The sequence below is a fragment of the Artemia sp. Qi Xiang Cuo genome, chromosome 5 (genome assembly GCF_049724085.1).
Source record: "Artemia sp. Qi Xiang Cuo chromosome 5, ASM4972408v1, whole genome shotgun sequence".
NCBI classification, from domain to species: Eukaryota; Metazoa; Arthropoda; class Branchiopoda; order Anostraca; family Artemiidae; genus Artemia; species Artemia sp. Qi Xiang Cuo.
The window spans coordinates 83,215,282-83,234,528 of NC_142798.1; the positions used below are offsets into that span (position 1 = coordinate 83,215,282).

A 19,247-nucleotide genomic window follows, 5' to 3' on the forward strand; every position below is an offset into this window, starting at 1 on the left:
TGAGATATTTCCAAGAACACTTGAATTTAGAACTGGAGAGTTTAGAATTTAATAGTGTAGAAGATGGATGGAAAGATCTTAGGAGAATAGTTTCAGAAGCAGTAGGAGATGTCATTTTAAAAGTTAAAACACAGCAAAAATATGAACATAAACACTTTACGCTTGGCAGAAGAAATAAGAGGACAATACAAGTAAGGAGAAGCTTCTGAGTGTCAGATGTTACAAGAATAAAAGCCAGATAGGGCAAATAGAGAAGACATTAAGGTGTTGATTAAGGAAATTAGAAATGGGGACAATGTATAGAATTGCTGCAGATGTGGAAGATACACCCAGACAACAGACAAGTCAATTATTACATTGACATATTAAGATGTTGAGGGGAAGTAGATAGTTTGGACATGCCCCAGCAAAAGATAGGAGTGGGGCATAATTTAGAAATAAGACAACTGTTAAAGGAGAAGGGCAGAAGATTTTCAATATTTGTTAAACCGTGATAATGTTAAGGGAAATTATATAGAAAACAATAGAAATTTTTTTGACAATTTGGAAGTGAAGGATGATTTATTCTGTGAGAAGAATTTAGCAACAGTACTAAAAGGACTGAAAAATAAGAAGGCCTTGGGTGCTGATTGCATGCTAAATGATTTTTTAAATATAGTGATTGCAAAACTGGAAATAAGCTACTGAAGATTAGTGATGTAAACTTACCATAAAATAAAAACTTATCAAGTAAAATTATTAAAATAAGGTAAAATTGGCAAAATATGGTAAAATTGGTGTTTTTGAGTTGACCTGTAGCTACAAGATCAGTTGATCATTTCTTTTTTAGGCATCAGTTTCAGCTTTTAATGATTTTTTTTATGATCCTGAATTTCCTGCGCTTAAAAAAGGTAATGCCCCCCCCCCCCCCAAAATCAAATTTACCATTATTTGGGAGTAAAATCATATTAGCAGTTTTTTTCCTACATGGCTCAGGTGACTGTGCCTGTTCCGAAGCCCCTCCCCCCGAACGATAGTCCTGAATATGGCCCTGAGGATTATATATCAATTTATATCTCCAACCTTCCCTTGTCTTTCCCTTAGAAATAATTCCGTATTTGTCCAAAGATTCTTTCAAAACAACTAATCTTTCTTTATGACATTTTCTTGCCCCTACTGCGGACGAACTAATTTCCGTTTAGTCCTAGCCTGTTGTCCAAAAAGGACAATCTTTGGCAATCTGTCACCATTCATCCATAGAACGTGCCCCAGCAATCTTAAACTTTTTCTCATAGCCCTAGAAAGCGGGACTGAATCACACTTTTTGTACAGCCTACTGTTTGAAATACTGTCAGCCAGCCAGGTACCCAGAACAATCCGTAGTCAATTTCTCTGGAACACATCTAGCAAATCTTCATCTGCTTTTTGGAGCGCCCATGCTTCAGAGCAATATCTGACCACTGTCATCACTGTAGCTTCTAATATTCTAATTTTGGTTTGCAGACTTATCTTCCTTTTCTCCCAGACTTTTTTTAACTGTGAAAAAACACCCTGAGCCTTGGCTATTTTACTTTTAATGTCTTCACTGCTCCCACCATCTTTACTAATAATACTACCAAGGTAAGTGAAGCTGTCAACCTGATCAATCTTTTGGTTACCCAACGTCACCTTTTCATCTTCACTTATTCCTAGTTTTAGTGACTTAGTCTTCTTAACATTAATTTTCAAACCTATTCTAGCACCCTGAACTCGCAAAACCTCTAAAAGTTCATTTGGTTTGCTCACATTTTCATTTAGGATGTTTAAATCATCAGCATAATCTAAGTCTAGAAGAATTTTTCTTCCCCATTTGATTCTGTCATCTCCAATCGCCTTTCCTGTGCTCCTTAAGACAAAGGTCATCAAAATGATCCATATACAGGGAGATAGAACACAACCCTGCTTTACTCCTGATTTAATACAAAACCAACTGCTAACCTCATTTCCTATCTTAACTGCAGTGGTGTTATTCTTGTACATAGCACTAATCATTTGTCTGGTATACCCTACAAAAATAAGATCTTACCTAAAGCTCTTCTATTAACATAACAGATTTGATTGCTTGCTCATAATCTATAAAACTGAGGACCAAAGGTGTTTGATAAATCAGGCACTTCTCAATTATTAACTATGAGTAAAAATTTGGTCAACCACACTGTTCTTCTCTTATAACTTTGTCTACAGCATCTCTCAGTCTAAAAAATATCATATTACTAAGTATTTAGCTACCTATAGAGAGCAGACATAAGCCTTGCTAATTACCACACTCACCCTCATCACCTTTCATATACAGTGGTTTAATTAAGGTTTTCCGAAAAATTGCTAGATACTTCTCTTTTTCAAAAAATCATATTCATAATCTTCAGTAACTTATTTCTAACCTCAGAGCACTGGATATATATTTAGACAGTACAATTATTCCCTATCTCAATCATTATACAAAGGCAGACCAAGATGCAAGTGCTCTGGAGAACATAGAAACATAACCAACATTAGACTTTTTCACAGGTAGACAAGGCAAATTTCTCTTGAACACAAAACTTGGCTTCACCTTTGTAACACTAAACTTTAAAGAATCTAATTTTAAATTAATTTATTCCAATATATATATAAAAATTGGTAATTAATAGTGTTGTTATAATAGTGTTAATGTTATTATTGGATGTTTTTAGAAATTACTAAGTAGGTTTCAAAGGCATTTTGAGAAAATTTCTGCCAAAATATGTGTTCCAGGGTAATATATGCTGAATTGTTCATGAACAAGGACAGACGAGGATATGGGCAGAGCTTTTATACGCTTTTAAGACTGTAGTAGCTTTTAAGACTGTAGTAGCCAAATATTACTAAGTTGTGATTAGAGTGTATATAATCTATATACAGTGCCTCAGAGCCACTATATTTAAGAAACTCATTTACCACTATCAGCACATGGAGTCTTATTATTTTTTAATCCTTTTAGTACTGTTGCTAACTCTTCCACACAAAACAAATCTTCTTTCACATCCTAGGTATCACAAACTTTTTCATTCCCCTCTATATCTTTTCCTGTAACCCTTTCTTGGTTAAGCCCAACCTCAAAATGTTCAGCACATCTCTCTTTAATTCTGTCCTCATAGTCTAGTAAAAATGTGGTTTGACCTGAAAAAAAATTGCTATACAAATGATTCTTTCACTACCCAAATAAAAAACATGAGCTGATTCCAAATCCGAAAAGTTTGCTGCTTTGAGGTTGAGGGTGAATTTTTTTAAGTAAAGAATGCCATCCTGAAAAGAAAATTCCGAATTTAGGAATTGGTTTAGGGGTTTGATTTGAAATCCCTACATACATCAAAATAATAAAGCAACATGGATTGAGGACGGAGAGGGCGAGGTAGTCTCTGAGGCAAATTTGAGGTACGTAAAAGTCTGACTTTTTCGAAAATCGTCATCGTCCACAAGTATCGAAGAATTTTCGCGTCTCCAATTCTTTGTCCAAAAATTCTACTTTCTAACTGACGCTGGTAAAGGTTTGCATGAGATATATAGGTAGATTTGAGATACAAGAATTCAATTTTACCTAAAACTTCAATTATCCCAGGGCAGAATAAGATTTTGTGTGTCAAACACTTAATATTTTCTTTGATTGATTAATATTTTCCCCTTTTCTCTGAGGATTCTTCCAACCAATTTTAATTCAAGTTTTTCAATTTTCAGATGAGAAATTCTAGTCTAGAATGATGATTTGTTTAATATGTAAAAAAAAAAAATACTTGATGCGGATAAAAAGTTGTTGTGACTGAAGTAGGAGCAAGAAGTATAAACAAATCAAGTAAAAAGCAAAAACAAACTGATGTGAAAGCTGTTGTGGGGGATTGTTTTCACAAGTCATGCCGAAGTTCTTACCCAAATACAAGGGCCATTGACCAGGACTTGCGATTCTTAGTCAAGCAAAATGAGTCCAACAGGAGAGTTTAAATCGCCTGACAACAATTCGATTTCAAAACCGATTGTTTATTTTGTTCGAGCAGAGTGGTTTTTGAGAAGACTCACACAAAGGAAAACAGGTTTCACGTCCACACAACAGAGTTTGGTGAGACACTGGTGGGACTTTGTCAAAAGTAAAATGATCAATGGTCTGAGAAACTGGGCCAAGGAATCAATGGATTCCTATTTTTAGCTGGGCCAAGTCTGGATTGATTGCTCCCTCTCAATTTATTGACATGCCAGTACAATCTTTTACTATTATGCTGTCTAGCTGCATCTTCCAGACCCTCAGCAGTTTTATCCATGGCCTCCACTTCACACCTCCTTAGTTACATAGGGTACATAGGTGTTAACATAGGGTAAGGAATACTATTGGACAAAAATTGAAGAGGGAAAAAATATACATAAAGCTACTATTCGATTATAGGCCTATATCCAATCCTTATTCAAAACTGAATTTGCTGCTGTTGTAATTGTATCCTAGTAAATTTAATCTTCTATTAGAATTTCAAAAAATACCAAGGGTTTCTTCCTAAATTTAAGAAACAGATTTGAAGACCGGTAAATTTTTACCAAATCATATTATTGACTTACAAATAAAGTGAATATACCACTTGATGCCTTTTTTGGTAAAATTCTACTTTAGTTACTTTTGGCTATCTTGGAAAGGGGTTGGGTTAGGAAAATGAAACTTTCAGGGATGGATCTACTTGCTAAGGTTTGTCCTAGGAAGGTACTTTTAAGTACCTATCTCCACTCCTCCCCCCCTCTATATAATGGTAAATTAATGCACTTTACTAGTTGTTTTAGCTCACATTTCATCCTATATTACTATCATAATTATAAATCACTGCTTTTCTTACACAACTTCACCTTTTAACCTTGTTCATTAAAATATATTCCAAAATCCTATTTTCATTATAAGCCATTTAATTTTCTACCCATGCTGACTTTGGTCATGGTATAATGAAACCGGGTTTGTTGTGATGTCACAACTTTGTTTATCATAACCCCTTACCCTTAAGGGTAGCATGCAGGTGCCAAACAACTCTGTGTTGATAGACATTTAAACTTTGTTAATTAGGGAAAGAATTTGACAAGAGATAGACAAGTAAAAATAACCAAATCGTTTTTAAAGGACACATTATGTCATGGGAAGATGTTTTTGAAATCCCCCTTCCCCCCAAGCTCAAAATTTTCCAAAATTTTACTTTAGAAGCTTTTTTAAATATTTCTAAAGCACTAAGACATAGAGCGCTACAAACATCAGAATCAACTTTAGAGGACAATTTATGTCATGGGAAGATGTTTTTGAAATCCTCCTTCCCCCCAAACTCCCAAATTTTCCAATATTCTACTTTAGAAGCTTTTTTAAATATTTGTAAAGCACTAAGACATAGAGCACTAAAAACATCAGAATCGACTTTAGAGGACAATTTATGTCATGGGAAGATGTTTTTGAAATCCCCCATCCCCCCCAAACTCAAAATTTTCCAAAATTCTATTTTAGAAAATTTTTTGAAATATTTCTAAAGCACTAATAGATAGAGCGTTACAAATATCAGAATCGACTTTAGAGGACAAATTATATTATGAGAAGATGTTTTTGAAATCCCCCTTCCCCCCAAACTCAAAATTTTACTTTAGAAGCTTTTTTAAATATTTGTAAAGCGCTAAGACATAGAGCACTACAAACATCAGAATCGACTTTAGAGGACAATTTATGTCATGGGTAGATGTTTTTGAAATTCCCCTTCCCTCCAAACTCAAAATTTTCCAAAATTCTACTTTGGAATCTTTTTAAATATTTGTAAAGTACTAAGAGATACAGCTCCACACATATCTGAATTAACTTCAGAGGACAAGTTATGTTATGGATGTATGTTTTTTGAAATCCCTCTTCCCCACAAACTCAAAATATTCAAGAATTTCACTTCGGAAGCTTTTTTAAATATTTGTAAAGCGCTAAGACATAGAGTGCTACAAACATCAGAATTAACTTCAGAGGACAAATTATATTATGGGAAGATGTTTTTGAAATCCCACTATCCCCCCAAACTTAAAATTTTCCAAAATTTTACTTCAGAAGCCTTTTTAAATATTTCTAATGAGCTAAGAAAAAGAGTGCTATACACATCAGAATTAACTTTAGAGGCCAAATTAATTCTACAATAATTCCCCCTTCCCTCCAAACTCAAAATTTTCCAAAATTCCACTTTAGAAGCTTTTTTAAATATTTCTTAAGTGCTAAGACCTAGAGCACTACAAACATCAGATTAAACTTTAGAGGACAAATTATGCCATGGGAAGATATTTTCGTAATACCCATTACCCATTGAAATTTTGACAAAACAACATTTTACCTTAATTTTCAGTTATCAGTTTCTTTTTCTCTGGCTTTAGTTCTGAAAACGCAATTTCAGTTATTTGAGCAGAATTTTAAGCCATATCAATGTTGCAAGTTATGTCATGGGAAGATGTTTTTGAAATACCCATTACCCATTGAATTTTTGACAAAACAACATTTTACCTTAATTTTCAGTTATCAATTTCTTTTTATCTGGCTTTAGTTCTGAAAATCATTTGAGCAGAATTTTAAGCAATATCAATGTTTTATTTCCAAAATTTAGGAAATGTATTTGCATATATTTAAACCCTTACAAGTTGGGATTGAGCAAAGTTTTGAAGCTGAAATAATTTCGTTGAACTTTGTTTAAACAGAAGATCTATTTTGCAAGGTTCCGTTGTTATAACTCACTAATTTTGAAAGGTCATTCAAAGTTTTGAAATCCCCCTTACCATTCATCCCATTCCCCGTTCATACTTTAAAATCTGGTTGATAATTTGAAACGCCTTATTTTCCACGGGGGTATTTTTTTTGGGGGGGGAGGGGGTATTTTCCGTGAGGGTATTTCCCGGGGGGGGGAGGGGGAATTTTCTGCAGGGAGGTATTTTCCGGGGGTGATTTTCCGGCAGGTATTCACCAAGAACCACAAATTTGATGATTTTCCGGTTGGTATTCACCAAGAACCACAAATTTGATGGTATGAGTTTTATTAAAATCTTTGACTTTTAGGGGTTGTTTCCCCCTTTTATGAAACTCAGACAAATTTTTTAGACAGGCAAATTATCAACCAGATTTTAGAGTATGATTCTGGTGCAACACGTTGCAACGAAATAGTCAGCTTAGATCCAAAAAAAATAATCGAAACAAATATAGATTATTTGGTACTTGTGCATTATAAATAACCCATCACTATAGACTGTACAAGGAAACCAGACAAATGGATTGCTAAGCGTGATTTCTTATTGCGTTTACAATATTTAAACTGTTGTTTTTTTTGGGTTTAGGGAGGGAATATTTAATATACGCTATGATTTTCCCCCCACCCCCTAATGTGCAAATATATAGCCCAAATTTGTTTCTAAATTATTATATTTTCATCCTATTTTATTTTATTTCATTAGCAGTAACCAAACTTAACTTCTTTTGTGCATAGTGGTGGGTTATTTATAATACACAAGTAAAGATTATTCTATAGTCAAATATGTACTTCTGCCCCCTCTCCCCCCCGCCCTATTTACACTTTAATAACACCCCGTAGCTTCAAGAATGAAGATTGCTACACTAAACTATTTTTACAAAAACATTTGAATTTCTTTAAGAACAAATGGGGTTAGATACCGTAAATTGCCAAATTTTCTGTTACAACGTTTTAAAAATTAATTAGTAAATAATACCCATAAAAACAAATTAGTTGGGGTTATAAAGCTCCGATATATGTTTCATGAAATGGTGCATTCTCAAGGAGATTGAATAATTTTTTTTTTGAAGTAGTGCTCTGCCAGATATCCTTCCATATGTTCTTCTGCCATATTTGGGTATATTGTCTTGAACATCACGCCAGTGTCTTTTGATGTTTTGTGTGTGAGCACCTGTTGCAGGGTCAACAAAATTTATGCTGTGGTTGACACATAAATGCTGATAGCCCTGGCTAGCCAAGCAATTGTAGGCCCTCCAACAGTCACTGATAATTGTTGTACCTTGCAGGATTCGGTTTTGGATAATTCCCAACAATGTGGCACTACTTCTATCCAGCACATAAACCATGAATGAAACCAGTTCCTTGCTCTATTCCACCAAATACCCAAGCACCTACGACAATCCGACCATGATTATATTTACGCTTCCCAAATTTGGCTTCGTCTACCTCATCAATGACTCCTTCTCCTCCCAAAGCAGCGGAGTTTCAATGACATATGTACATACAAACCTCTCTGCAGTACTGGCTCTTATCCAAAAAGGTTTTTTTTATAACAAGTAATATTGTTGATCATGAAATCATCCCTTGGAGGCAGCATTTGAAGCCAAATCATCAAAAAACGGAAATTTTGTAGCAGGGAAAGGTGGGAACCAGCCATCCATGTTTTGTCATAGATCGATTTTGAAAAATTACACTTTACCTGAGAATATTCACAGCCACCTTGGATAGGTATAAGCCTAGACTTCTGGTGACATAACGAATTTTTATATTTTATGCAAATTGGGCCACAATTATTACAATTCCTGCTTCTCAATAACACGCCATGGTTATAATACAACTCTAAGACTGCCTCAACAGTAGTAAATTGAAAGATACCACCAGAGTAATTTATTTCACAAAAATTACAAGACATATCTCAATAATTATCATTTACAGACTGAAGCTGTAACTCTTAATATCAATTGCGGCTTTCATAATTGTTTCATTGTTAAACAGCAGGAATAGTCAAACAAAGATAACAGTGAATTGGGTTATGAATATGTTGGAAAGATAGGTCAACTTAGTATGCATTTTTCATGCATTTGAAATAGTTGCTTCTTAACAGATGCAAATATCCTAGTGTTGAGCCTACATGGTTGACCCAACAATTTGGCTTGTTTAGTCACAGGTTGCATAAATTTAACTTTGGCAGAAATTTTGAGTTTGGGAGGAAGGGGGATTTCAAGAACTTCTTCCCATGACATAATTTGCCCTCTAAAGTTGATTCTGATGTTTGTAATGCTCTATGTCTTAGTGCTTTACAAAGCTTCTAAAGTAAAATTTTGAGTTTGGGGGGAAGGGGGATTTCAAAAACATCTTCCCATGACATAAATTGTCCTCTAAAGTCGATTCTGATATTTGTAGTGCTCTATCTATTAGTGCTTTAGAAATATTTAAAAGGCTTCTAAAGTAGAATTTTGGAAAATTTTGAGTTTGGGGGGAAGGGGGATTTAAAAAACATCTTCCCATAATATAATTTGTCCTCTAAAGTCAATTCTTGTGTTTGTAGTGCTCTATGTCTAAGTGCTTTAGAAATATTTAAAAAAGCTTCTAAAGTAGAATTTTGGAAAGTTTTGAGTTTGGGGGGAAGGGGGATTTCAAAAACATCTTCCCATGACAAAAATTTTCCTCCAAAGTTGATTATGATGTTTGTAGCGCTCTATCTATTAGTGCTTTAGAAATATATAAAAAGCTTCTAAAGTAGAATTTTGGAAAATTTTGAGTTTGGGGGGAAGGGGGATTTCAAAAACATCTTCCCGTAATATAATTTGTCCTCTGAAGTCGATTCTGATATTTGTAGCGCTCTATCTATTAGTGCTTTAGAAATATTTAAAAAGCTTCTAAAGTAGAATTTTGGAAAATTTTGAGTTTGGGGGGAAGGGGGATTACAAAAACATCTTCCCATGACATAATTTGTCCTCTAAAGTTGATTTTGATGTTTGTAGTGCTCTATGTCTTAGTGCTTTAGAAGAATTTAAAAAGCTTCTAAAGTAAAATATTGGAAAATTTTTGAGTTTGGGGGGAAGGGGGATTTCAAAAACATCTTCCCATGACATAAATTGTCCTCTAAAGTTGATTCTGATGTTTGTAGCACTCTATGTCTTAGCACTTTAGAAATATTTAAAAAAGCTTCTAAAGTAAAAATTTGGAAAAATTTTGAGTTTGGGGGGAAGGGGGATTTCAAAAACATCTTCCCATAATATAATTTTTCCTCTGAAGTTGATTCTGATATTTGTAGCACTCTATCTATTAGTGCTTTAGAAATATTTAAAAAGCTTCTAAAGTAGAATTTTGGAAAGTTTTGAGTTTGGGGTGAAGGGGGATTTCAAAAACACCTTCCCATGACATAAATTGTCCTCTAAAGTTGATTCTGATTTTTTTTAGTGCTCTATGTCTTTGCGCTTTACAAATATTTAAAAAAGCTTCTAAAGTAAAATATTGGAATTTTTTTAGTTTGGGGGGAAGGGGGATTTAAAAAACATGTTCCCATGACATAATTTGTCCTTTAAAAACAATTGGTTATGTTTACTTGTCTATCTCTTGTCAAATTCTTTCCCTAATTAATAAAGTTTAAATGTCTATCAACACAGATTTGTTTGGCACCTGGATGCAACCCTTAAGGGTAAGGGGTTATGATAAGTAAAGTTGTGACATCACAAAAAAACCAGTTTCATTACACCATGACCAAAGTCAGCATGGGTAGAAAATTAGATGGCTTACAATGAAAATAGGATTTTGGAATATATTTTAATGAACAAGGTTAAAAGCTGAAGTTGTGCAAGGTAAGCAGTGATTTATAATTATGATGGTAATATAGGATGAAATGTGAGCTAAAACAACTAGTAATGTGCAGTAATTTACCATTATATAGAGGGGGAGGAGTGGAGGTAGGTACTTCAAAGTACCTTCCCGGGACATACCTTAGCATGTAAATCCATCCCTGAAAGTTTCATTTTCCTAACCCAACCCCTTTCCAAGATAGCCAAAAGTAACTAAAGTAGAATTTTACCCCCTTTTTTATGCTCTTTCCAAATATAACAATCATTTTTGTCACAAATGAATTTTACCCCCACCCCTATAGGCCTATATATCAATTCAGGGTCTGCCTATATATTTGCACATTAGGGGGGTGGATGTAAAGTTTAAACTTACCTCCCATTTAGATCAGAAATAGAATTCTCCCCCCCCCCCTAATGTGCAAATATATACCCTGAATTGGTATATGTAGGGGTGGGGGTAAAATTAATTTATGAAAAAAATAATTAGGCCTATTATATTTGGAAAGAGCATAAAAAAAGGCATCCATTAATACAATTACTTTATTTGTAAGTCAATAATATGATTCAGTAAAAATTTACCTAAAGACCTTTAAAACCCTACAAATTGGGATTGAGCAAAGGTATGAGGTTGAAAACCCCTCCTTTGTTGCCCTACTGCAAAATAATCTGCTAAAAAATGGCATAACCTTTAGACCATTTAGATTCTGAATGTATTTATGAAAATTTCATTCACCTAACTCAGCTACTTTTTAACATACCAAGAAACTCCTAAACTAGAATTTTACCAAAGGAGAATCTTCATGCACAATTAGGCAACTGTACCAAGTCAAAATGTGGGGAAACAGTCTAGTAGAGCAGCTCTTCTAAATGAAACACTACTCTAACAGCCCAGTCAACCCCTTTTGGCATTTCAAAATCAATCTCATAACCAACAATCTTCTTCTTCTTCTATTTAACAGCAGGCGGGCTTTTCAGTAAAACTATTTAGCCCTTTTCCTTTTGCTTCACTCTGTGGGCTACAGAGCTACTGGCTTGATTGCCTCATATTTATTAGATATATTCAGATATCTTTCAGCAGATCTTTCGACTCTAGGAGTTCAAATACAAGATGATAGATGTCGATTTCTATGCTCTGTGTGCAGGTATAGTTGGCTCGGCTCTTGGCTGATAGTGGGATTTTGTGGTGTTTGAAGTACTTTAACAGTTTAGAAAGCAAGGTATGTTGTGCAGACGTCAGCATATTACATTCAAATAGGCAATGGTCAATTGTTTCATTATTCATATTACAATGCCTGCAGAGAGGGGACAGGGGAATTGAACCACTTGAATTAGAAAGCTTATATGAGAATGCAAGGAAATTTAGTCCATTTGTTCCAGAACGAATTCTATGATAAATTTTAGATAGATACTTATTGGAAAAGGGGGAAAGGATAGGATTGATCTTATTACAATTAATATCTGATAGCCTCCATCGGTAAATATCTCTAATTGGGATTGGTCTCCCACTTGGCTGGTCAATATATATAGCATTTTTTGCTATTTCATCAACCTGATGATTACCACTTATGCCAGAGTGGCTAGGAATGTACTGAAAGTAATATTTTATGCCACTTGAAGCAAGAGTATCAACAATACTGAGACAATGATAAGTGTCAATGTCCAACTTATATTGAGGAGCTGAGGCCAGCAACTCAAGGCTTGATAAAGAGTCAGAATATATGATAATCTTATTCGAATTTTCAATCCAAGATTGGTTTTGCTTAAGGTGTTCTAATGCCATGATTATGGCATTTAACTCAGCAGACATTATAGATAAATTATTAAATAATCTCTCGCCCATTGCAATTTTCAGGTGAGGAAGAAAAACACCACTTGCAACCTTCTCTTTCATTTTTGACCCATCAACAAACATTTGAAAGTGATTTTTATAGGTAATTGTATTGAGTTCTGCAAATTTTTTCTGAACAAAAGCAATGGGGGTTAAATCTTTATTCCATTTTGAAAATTCAGTATTTATTATGGGAAATGACTAATTCCATGGAGGGGATTGGGGGAAAGTAGGTGCAATAGACCTTGCTGGAACAGGGAACTTCTTTTGAATATTGGCATACTCATCTACAATACCTCTATACATGGCTGGATTTCTTGACCATTTATATAACGTGTGTGAGCTATTTGATTCAATTTTTGTAAGATGTTTTGTCAAGAGAAAGCTATATCTCTCTCTTATTGTTGTTAATCCACTCTCCATAAGCAGAAAATTGGTGCTTGTGGGTTTCCTAAGACCAAATATGAGACGTATTATATCATTTTGTGTTGTTTCAATTTTTTGCTCCTGGGTCTTTGCACATGCACCATAGACAATGAGCCCATAGTCAATATGGGGTCTTATATGTGATTTATAAAACTGGAGTAAGGTTTTCTCCTTACAGCCCCAGGGTGTGGAAAGAAGTCTTTTTAGTATATTTGTTTTTCTATAGCATTTTTTTTATAGTGTTTGAAATGTGGAGGTGGAAATTAAGTTTTTGGTCAAGCATGAGACCTAGGTAATTAATATTATTATCTTCTGGAATAGTTGTTTTATTTAGAGTTAGTTTTGCATTAACATGGTTTTGCTTCTGGTGAAATTGGATTATTTTTGACTTGGTGGGTGCAATGGGTAAATCTGAATGTTGAGAGAATTTTTCAAACTGGAAAAGTGACTTTTGCAGATTTGACTGTGCTATCTGAAAGGTTCATGTCCCAGAGATATAGGGCAAATAGGAGGCAACTGAGGACTGCTCCCTGAGGTAGGCCTTTGGATATTGTCTTTTGGGGTGAAGAGGCTGAACCAACACAAACAATGAAACTTCGTACTTATATGAAGGATTTAATAAAGGATACTAGCTTAGGAGGTACTCCAATGTTTGCAAGTTTATTTAAAAGGATTTGGTGGTTCACATTGTCATATGCTCCTTCAAAATCTAGGAAAGCTGCCACTAGGATATTATTTTTTGAGAAAGATTCATTTATTGCATTTGTTAGCAAAATGAAATCATCTGTTGAGGAGTGGTATTTCCTGAATCCAGGTTGAGTTTGTGTGATCATGTTATTTTTCTCAAAAAACCAGATTAGTCTGTGATTACTCATTTTCTAAATCATTTTCCAAATCACAGGTTTAATAAGTATGTTACTATAATAATCAGGGTTATCTTTTGGTTTATTTTTATTTAGGATTGGTATGAGGGACGAACATTTCCATATATTGGGGAACCTAGAAGATGCCCAAGCATGATTATAACAATTTAGTAGTTCTTGTTTGTAGTAAGGTGTGAGATTCTTTATCCATGTGGGGTGTATATTGTCATAGCTGCTGCTAGTTTTGGACCTAATATGATGTATTGCATTATTCAATTCCTGGATTGAAAATGGATTAGTTATGTACTCGGATCCTGGGCGTGGTTGGTAACTTGGGTTCATAGGAATTGTGGACAGTTTGCTTTGATTATTTGATGTTAGCTTATTAACAAAAAGAGTTGCAAATATGTTAGTTTTTTCAATATCATTATCATAATGGGTATTATTATGTATAAGCTCATACAGGAGTGGGTTGGGAGAAGTCTTTTTCCCACATATGTGGCTTATGACTTTATGTATAATTGGCTCATGCGTTTCTCTGGACAGATTATTTGCAAAATTATTCCAGTATTTATATTTAGCATCTATTATAGTCCTTTTTAGATTAGATTCTGCTTGTAATTTTTTTAAATATGTAGTAGGTGTTGTTTTTTTTATGAATTCTGTCCTAGCTGCCTTTTTTATCCTCCATTTATTTAGGCACTCATTTGTCCACCATGCTATAGGAATTTGTTAAGGGAATGTTTTCTTAGGTGATGTCCTGGGGATAGCATGATTAGCTGTATTTATTAGTAAAGATGTCAAGGCTTCAGCTTGTGTGTCAACGGTTGTTAGAAATGCATGAACTTTGGGCGAAACTTGTAATTTCATCATTTAGCTTATTTTGGAAAATAGACCAATTTACTTTAGTGTTGATATAATTGGAGGTATGAGATGAAGTTTCAGTAGGTTCATTAAGGGAGCAAATTATAGCAAAGTGGTCTGTACATAGACTATCAATTTTATTTATGTAAATTTTGTTCAACAAATTTAAAGACACAATTCGTAGGTCAATTGTGGAGAATTTGCCACTTTTGGGGTTAAAATATGTATTCAGGTTTGGAGGGGTAGCAAGAGCTAATTCATTATTATTTGAAATCATATGCTCAATAAATTTACCAGCTTTATTTGCTGGTTTATTCCCCCACAAAAGGCTGTGGGCATTGAAATCACCACAAATAATGATATTTTTTAACATATTAGAATTATTTATATAATTAAGGAAATCCTTGGCATCTATAGTTTGGCCATTAGGGTTATAAAAGCTTATTATGTAGGTTTTTAAATTATTCAGCCAAACACTTATTCCAATTACATCAACATCATTTTCAAAATCTGGAAAATTGATGACACAAAATTTTATATTGTTATTAACTAATAAAGCTACACCACCTCCTTTTCTCTCTGAAGATCTATCCTTTCTCAGGATAGTATATCCCAGAGACTTAATTTGTTGATTTTGGGTTAAATGAGTTTCCTGGAGGCAAGCAATATTAATGGAATTATTATTCATAAATTATATTAGTTCATTTATCTTATTTTCTGTGAGTGATATTACATTCCATTGGAGTATTGATAAATGTTGTGTTGTTGATTTATTCTTAATATGACTCTGTATCAATTTTCATCTTTGTTAAAAGTAAAGCAAGGTCTTTTTTGCTTGAATGAGCATATCATATGGGATGTATATTTCTGCAAATTCTGAAATAATTTTTGTTTTATTGTAGTTGATGTATTTTTATGGACTGGAATGCATTAAGGTTTAGAATGAATAAGCATATATTTGGGGATTGCATTTTTGGTTGTGGATCCTGTTTGTTGGTTAAGGGCTTGATTCCTGGTAGTGTTTCTGGTTTGTTTCTTCTTGGGAGGGGGGGCCAGGCTGGCCTCATCTCACAGGAAAACGAGGCTTGCTGGCTTGGTGATTCCTTCTGATAGGGATTTGAGCTAGGGGGTTTAGAAGATATTGTTTTATATGGGGTGCTTGGGGCATTTGACTTGGGGGTTTTGGTTGGTTTCATTACAGGCTTTATTTGGTATTGTTGGGCAGCATTTGCTTCCATTGCTGCAAAGGGGTATGGGATGGCCTTCTCTGTTGATATTTGGAGTGTTAGAGCTCTTTTCTTGTATGCAGGGCATAATGATTTATTTTTAGATTCAAACGGGCCTTTGCAATTGATGCATGTAGGCTGGGTGCTTTTGCAAGTTGCCAGCTCTTTAGGATGGAAAGATTTACAATTACTACACTCTATTAGAATTTCATTGCATTTGTATGTTGTGTGTCCCAGTTTGAAACAGTTCTGACACTGAATAGGCTTAGGTTTGTATTCCTTGTGTGGTTTGATTTGCCCAAATAGGAACAGTTTTTCTGGGATATCAATTTTATCCTTTAGTGTGAATAAGAAGGATCTACTAGTTTTTAGACCAGTAGAGTCAGGTTTTCCAAGTTGGGTAACATCCTCAACTGGGATTGTGTTTCCAGCCCTATCTGAGAGGCCTTCTTTTAACTCCTGAGTAGATATCTCTGGGGGAACATTATAAACTACAATTTTTGTTGGTGATTGTTTTGGGTTCCAATTAGATGCAATAATTGGGATATTCAGAAGGGATTTAAGGTTAATTATTGTATCTGCTGATTTCTGATCTTCTACAGCTATTAGCAGAGATCCATCACGGTTAATGTTAAGAGAGAACATTGCTTTTAGCAATTTAAAAATTGCAACTCTTATTGCAGTGATCATTTTTATTTCAAAGGGGGTAGTTGGAGTAATTTTAAGGATGATTCCTAGGTTTTTGGAGGGTGTATCTTGGGCAGGGAGAGGGGAAATGTTTTTAATTGGGGAGATTTTTTTCCTTTTAGAACTTCTAGAGAGGACCTCTTGAAACCCATTATCATCTATGGTTACATTAGCCCCTACACTTATCATTTTTCTATTCTCTGAATTGGAGCTATCATTAGAACTTTGAGATAGGGTGCTTGACCAGCCAGGATGGGTATCTTTCACTATGACACTTTCACTGGAATTTGATTTGGGATCTGGGGGGACTTTTTTTTTTTGAGGACTTCTAATCATTGCCTATTGGAAAAAGCTTTAAATACAGAAATAAAACTAAAACAAGAAGGGAAAATAGATGATATCAAACCGTCTGCACTATACTATGGGGGAGGATAAACACCACAGTATAGCCCTGAGGATGTCTTGAGGAGAATTGGTTAGGCACAACTGCTGATTAGAAGAGATAATAATCACAAGAAAATATATTTCGATTTTCTTAAAAGGTTGCTGGTGCTGTACCTTTAGCACAGCAAATTTTGCACCTTTAGCACAGCAACAATAATAGACTAGCATACACCTTCTTCTTCTTCTAATTCACAGCAGGCGGGCTATTCAGTTGGTACTATTTAGCCCTCTTCTTTTTGCTTCACTCTGTGGGCTACAGCAGTGTGGCCAGACTGTGAACAAAAAAGTAAGCCGCAGCCTTTGAAAAACAAGCCAAAAATAAGCCAGACAATTTTTTGCCCTAAATCTAACTTTACTTTTAATGGTGTCCAAGTTTTGACGGCCGTTTTATAGAAATACTCACCACTATTCAGGTCCTTTGATCCTACTGGCATTATCCACCTTTCAATTCGTTCCCTGGTTTGTGGAAGTTCAGTTCCAGTGTAGAGATTATTTTGAGGCTGCATTTAGTAGAACTGCAATAAACCGCTACCCCATGTGGAACTCTAGAGACTTTACAGAAATTACCGCGCGCTATGTTCAGAAAATGCTCGACCATGCTTACTTTCCTGTCCAACAGTTCGGGGAAAATTATTGACGAGGACGCCCACCGTCTCGATTTCTCCTGTGTTAGTTCGAGCACTGTCCGTGTGTGCGCTGCAATTTCAGTATCCCATAATTTCACTGAGTCAGACCTCCGATTACTATAATGATACTCTGTGACCCAATGCGGCACAACTTTCAATGCCTGCCCCAGGCCCTGGGGGGCAGTGAGGACACCTGAATTTTTGCTATCTGACTTTTGAGCAATTTTTAACTTAATGGCTATCTCAAAATTTTTATTGGATGTATTTGGGGAAAAGGAGCATGGGGGGGGCTAGTTGCCCTCCAATCTCTTTTTACTCTAAAAAACTGAACTAGAACTTTCAATTTCCAATCAAATGAGCCATCTCTGAAGTTTTTACAAGCATCCCTTCAATAAGAGCCATATATTCCCCAGGCCGTAGCTTACAACACCTGCCCCTGGGCCCTGGGGGGCTCTGTTGACCCAGGAGTTTTTGTTATATAATCTTTGAACTATTTAAAAAAAAAGCTATCTCAAAGTTATTATCGGATAGGTTTGAGGAAAAAAGGGAATGGAGGGGAGGGGGGGCTAGGTGCCCTCCAATCCCTTTTGACTCTTAAAACTGAACTAGAACTTTCAATTTCCAATTAAATGAGCCCTTTTTGAAGTGAATATGAGCATCCCTTCCATAAGACTCATATATGCCCCCAGGACACAACTTACAATGCCTGCCCTGGGCCCTGGGTGGTTGTGTTGGCACCAGAATTTTTGTTATATGATCTTTGAACATTTTTATTGGAAACATTTAAAATTTTTATTGGATGCACCAGGAAAAAAACAGGTTTGGGAGGGGGGGAGCTGGCTACCCTCCAATATGTTGTTATGCTTAAAAAGTGAACTAGAAATTTCAAATTTACAATCAAATTAGCCCACTCTGAAGTTTATATGAGTATTCCTTCCATTAGGCCTAATGCCCAAAACCCCCCCCCCCTCCATGGAAAAAATTCATACATCTTTCTCAATAACAAATACTTTATATAAACAATGGACAAATGTCATACCTTAAATACCTTTCTCCAGGGGTTTTGTGTGGTCAAGTTACACTTGTAGTTGTTATTCCGACTGATTATATCTTTTAAAAATTAATATTTTCCTGGTTAATTTTTATTATAAGCCCACCCAGCATGAGCAGTCTGGAGGAGAGTATGAAGGAGTTGAATTCGAATGTAACTGGGGATCAATCACCCCAGGGTTAAACTAGAATTCCTCCCCTCAATATAGGAACAAATTGAATCCCAAACTGCAATCCATGATTTCAAACAGCTCTTAAAAAGGGAATTTAATGGATATGCCCAAGTATATGTTGATCGATCTTTAAGTGAAGAAGGATGTGGAAGTGGATGCTTTTTAAAAGAGCTCAGCCTATGCATTGTGAAAAAACACAAGGCAGGGACCAGCACACTAACAGCTGGAGTAGCTGCAATCAATTTGTGCTTAGAGACCCTAATTAAACTGAAACAGAGCAATTAACATATAGTAATATTCTCTGACTCTAAATCTGCTCTCTATATCCTATGAAACTACTACTACTACTAACAACTCATCGCAGCACCAAGCCGCCTGAGGCCAACACAGCTACGCACGCTCCTCCTCCACTCCAATCTATTCAAAGCCTCCCTTTTTACACCCGCCAACGAAGTTCCCATTTCCTTTAAATCATTCTTTATGACCTCCTCCCACC

The 19,247-nt window shown here is 35.3% G+C and overlaps 1 protein-coding gene across 6 annotated transcripts in view; it reads right to left on the reverse strand.

Annotated features, from left to right (window-relative positions):
- The window catches only part of LOC148952635 (uncharacterized), a 40,192-nt gene extending 23,137 nt beyond the window's left edge, over positions 1 to 17,055 (reverse strand). For 2 of the 6 annotated variants that reach the window (XM_089089994.1, XM_089089995.1), the window contains exon 1: positions 11,350 to 11,676. In XM_089089994.1, the coding sequence (XP_088946120.1) occupies positions 11,350 to 11,366 (17 nt within the window). In that variant the 5' untranslated portion in view covers positions 11,367 to 11,676. Of the gene's footprint in view, positions 1 to 11,322; positions 11,677 to 17,016 lie in introns of those variants that run through there. The other 4 variants (XM_089089998.1, XM_089089996.1, XM_089089993.1 and 1 more) reach the window with 4 other exon arrangements.
- Positions 17,056 to 19,247: the final 2,192 nt, after the last annotated feature.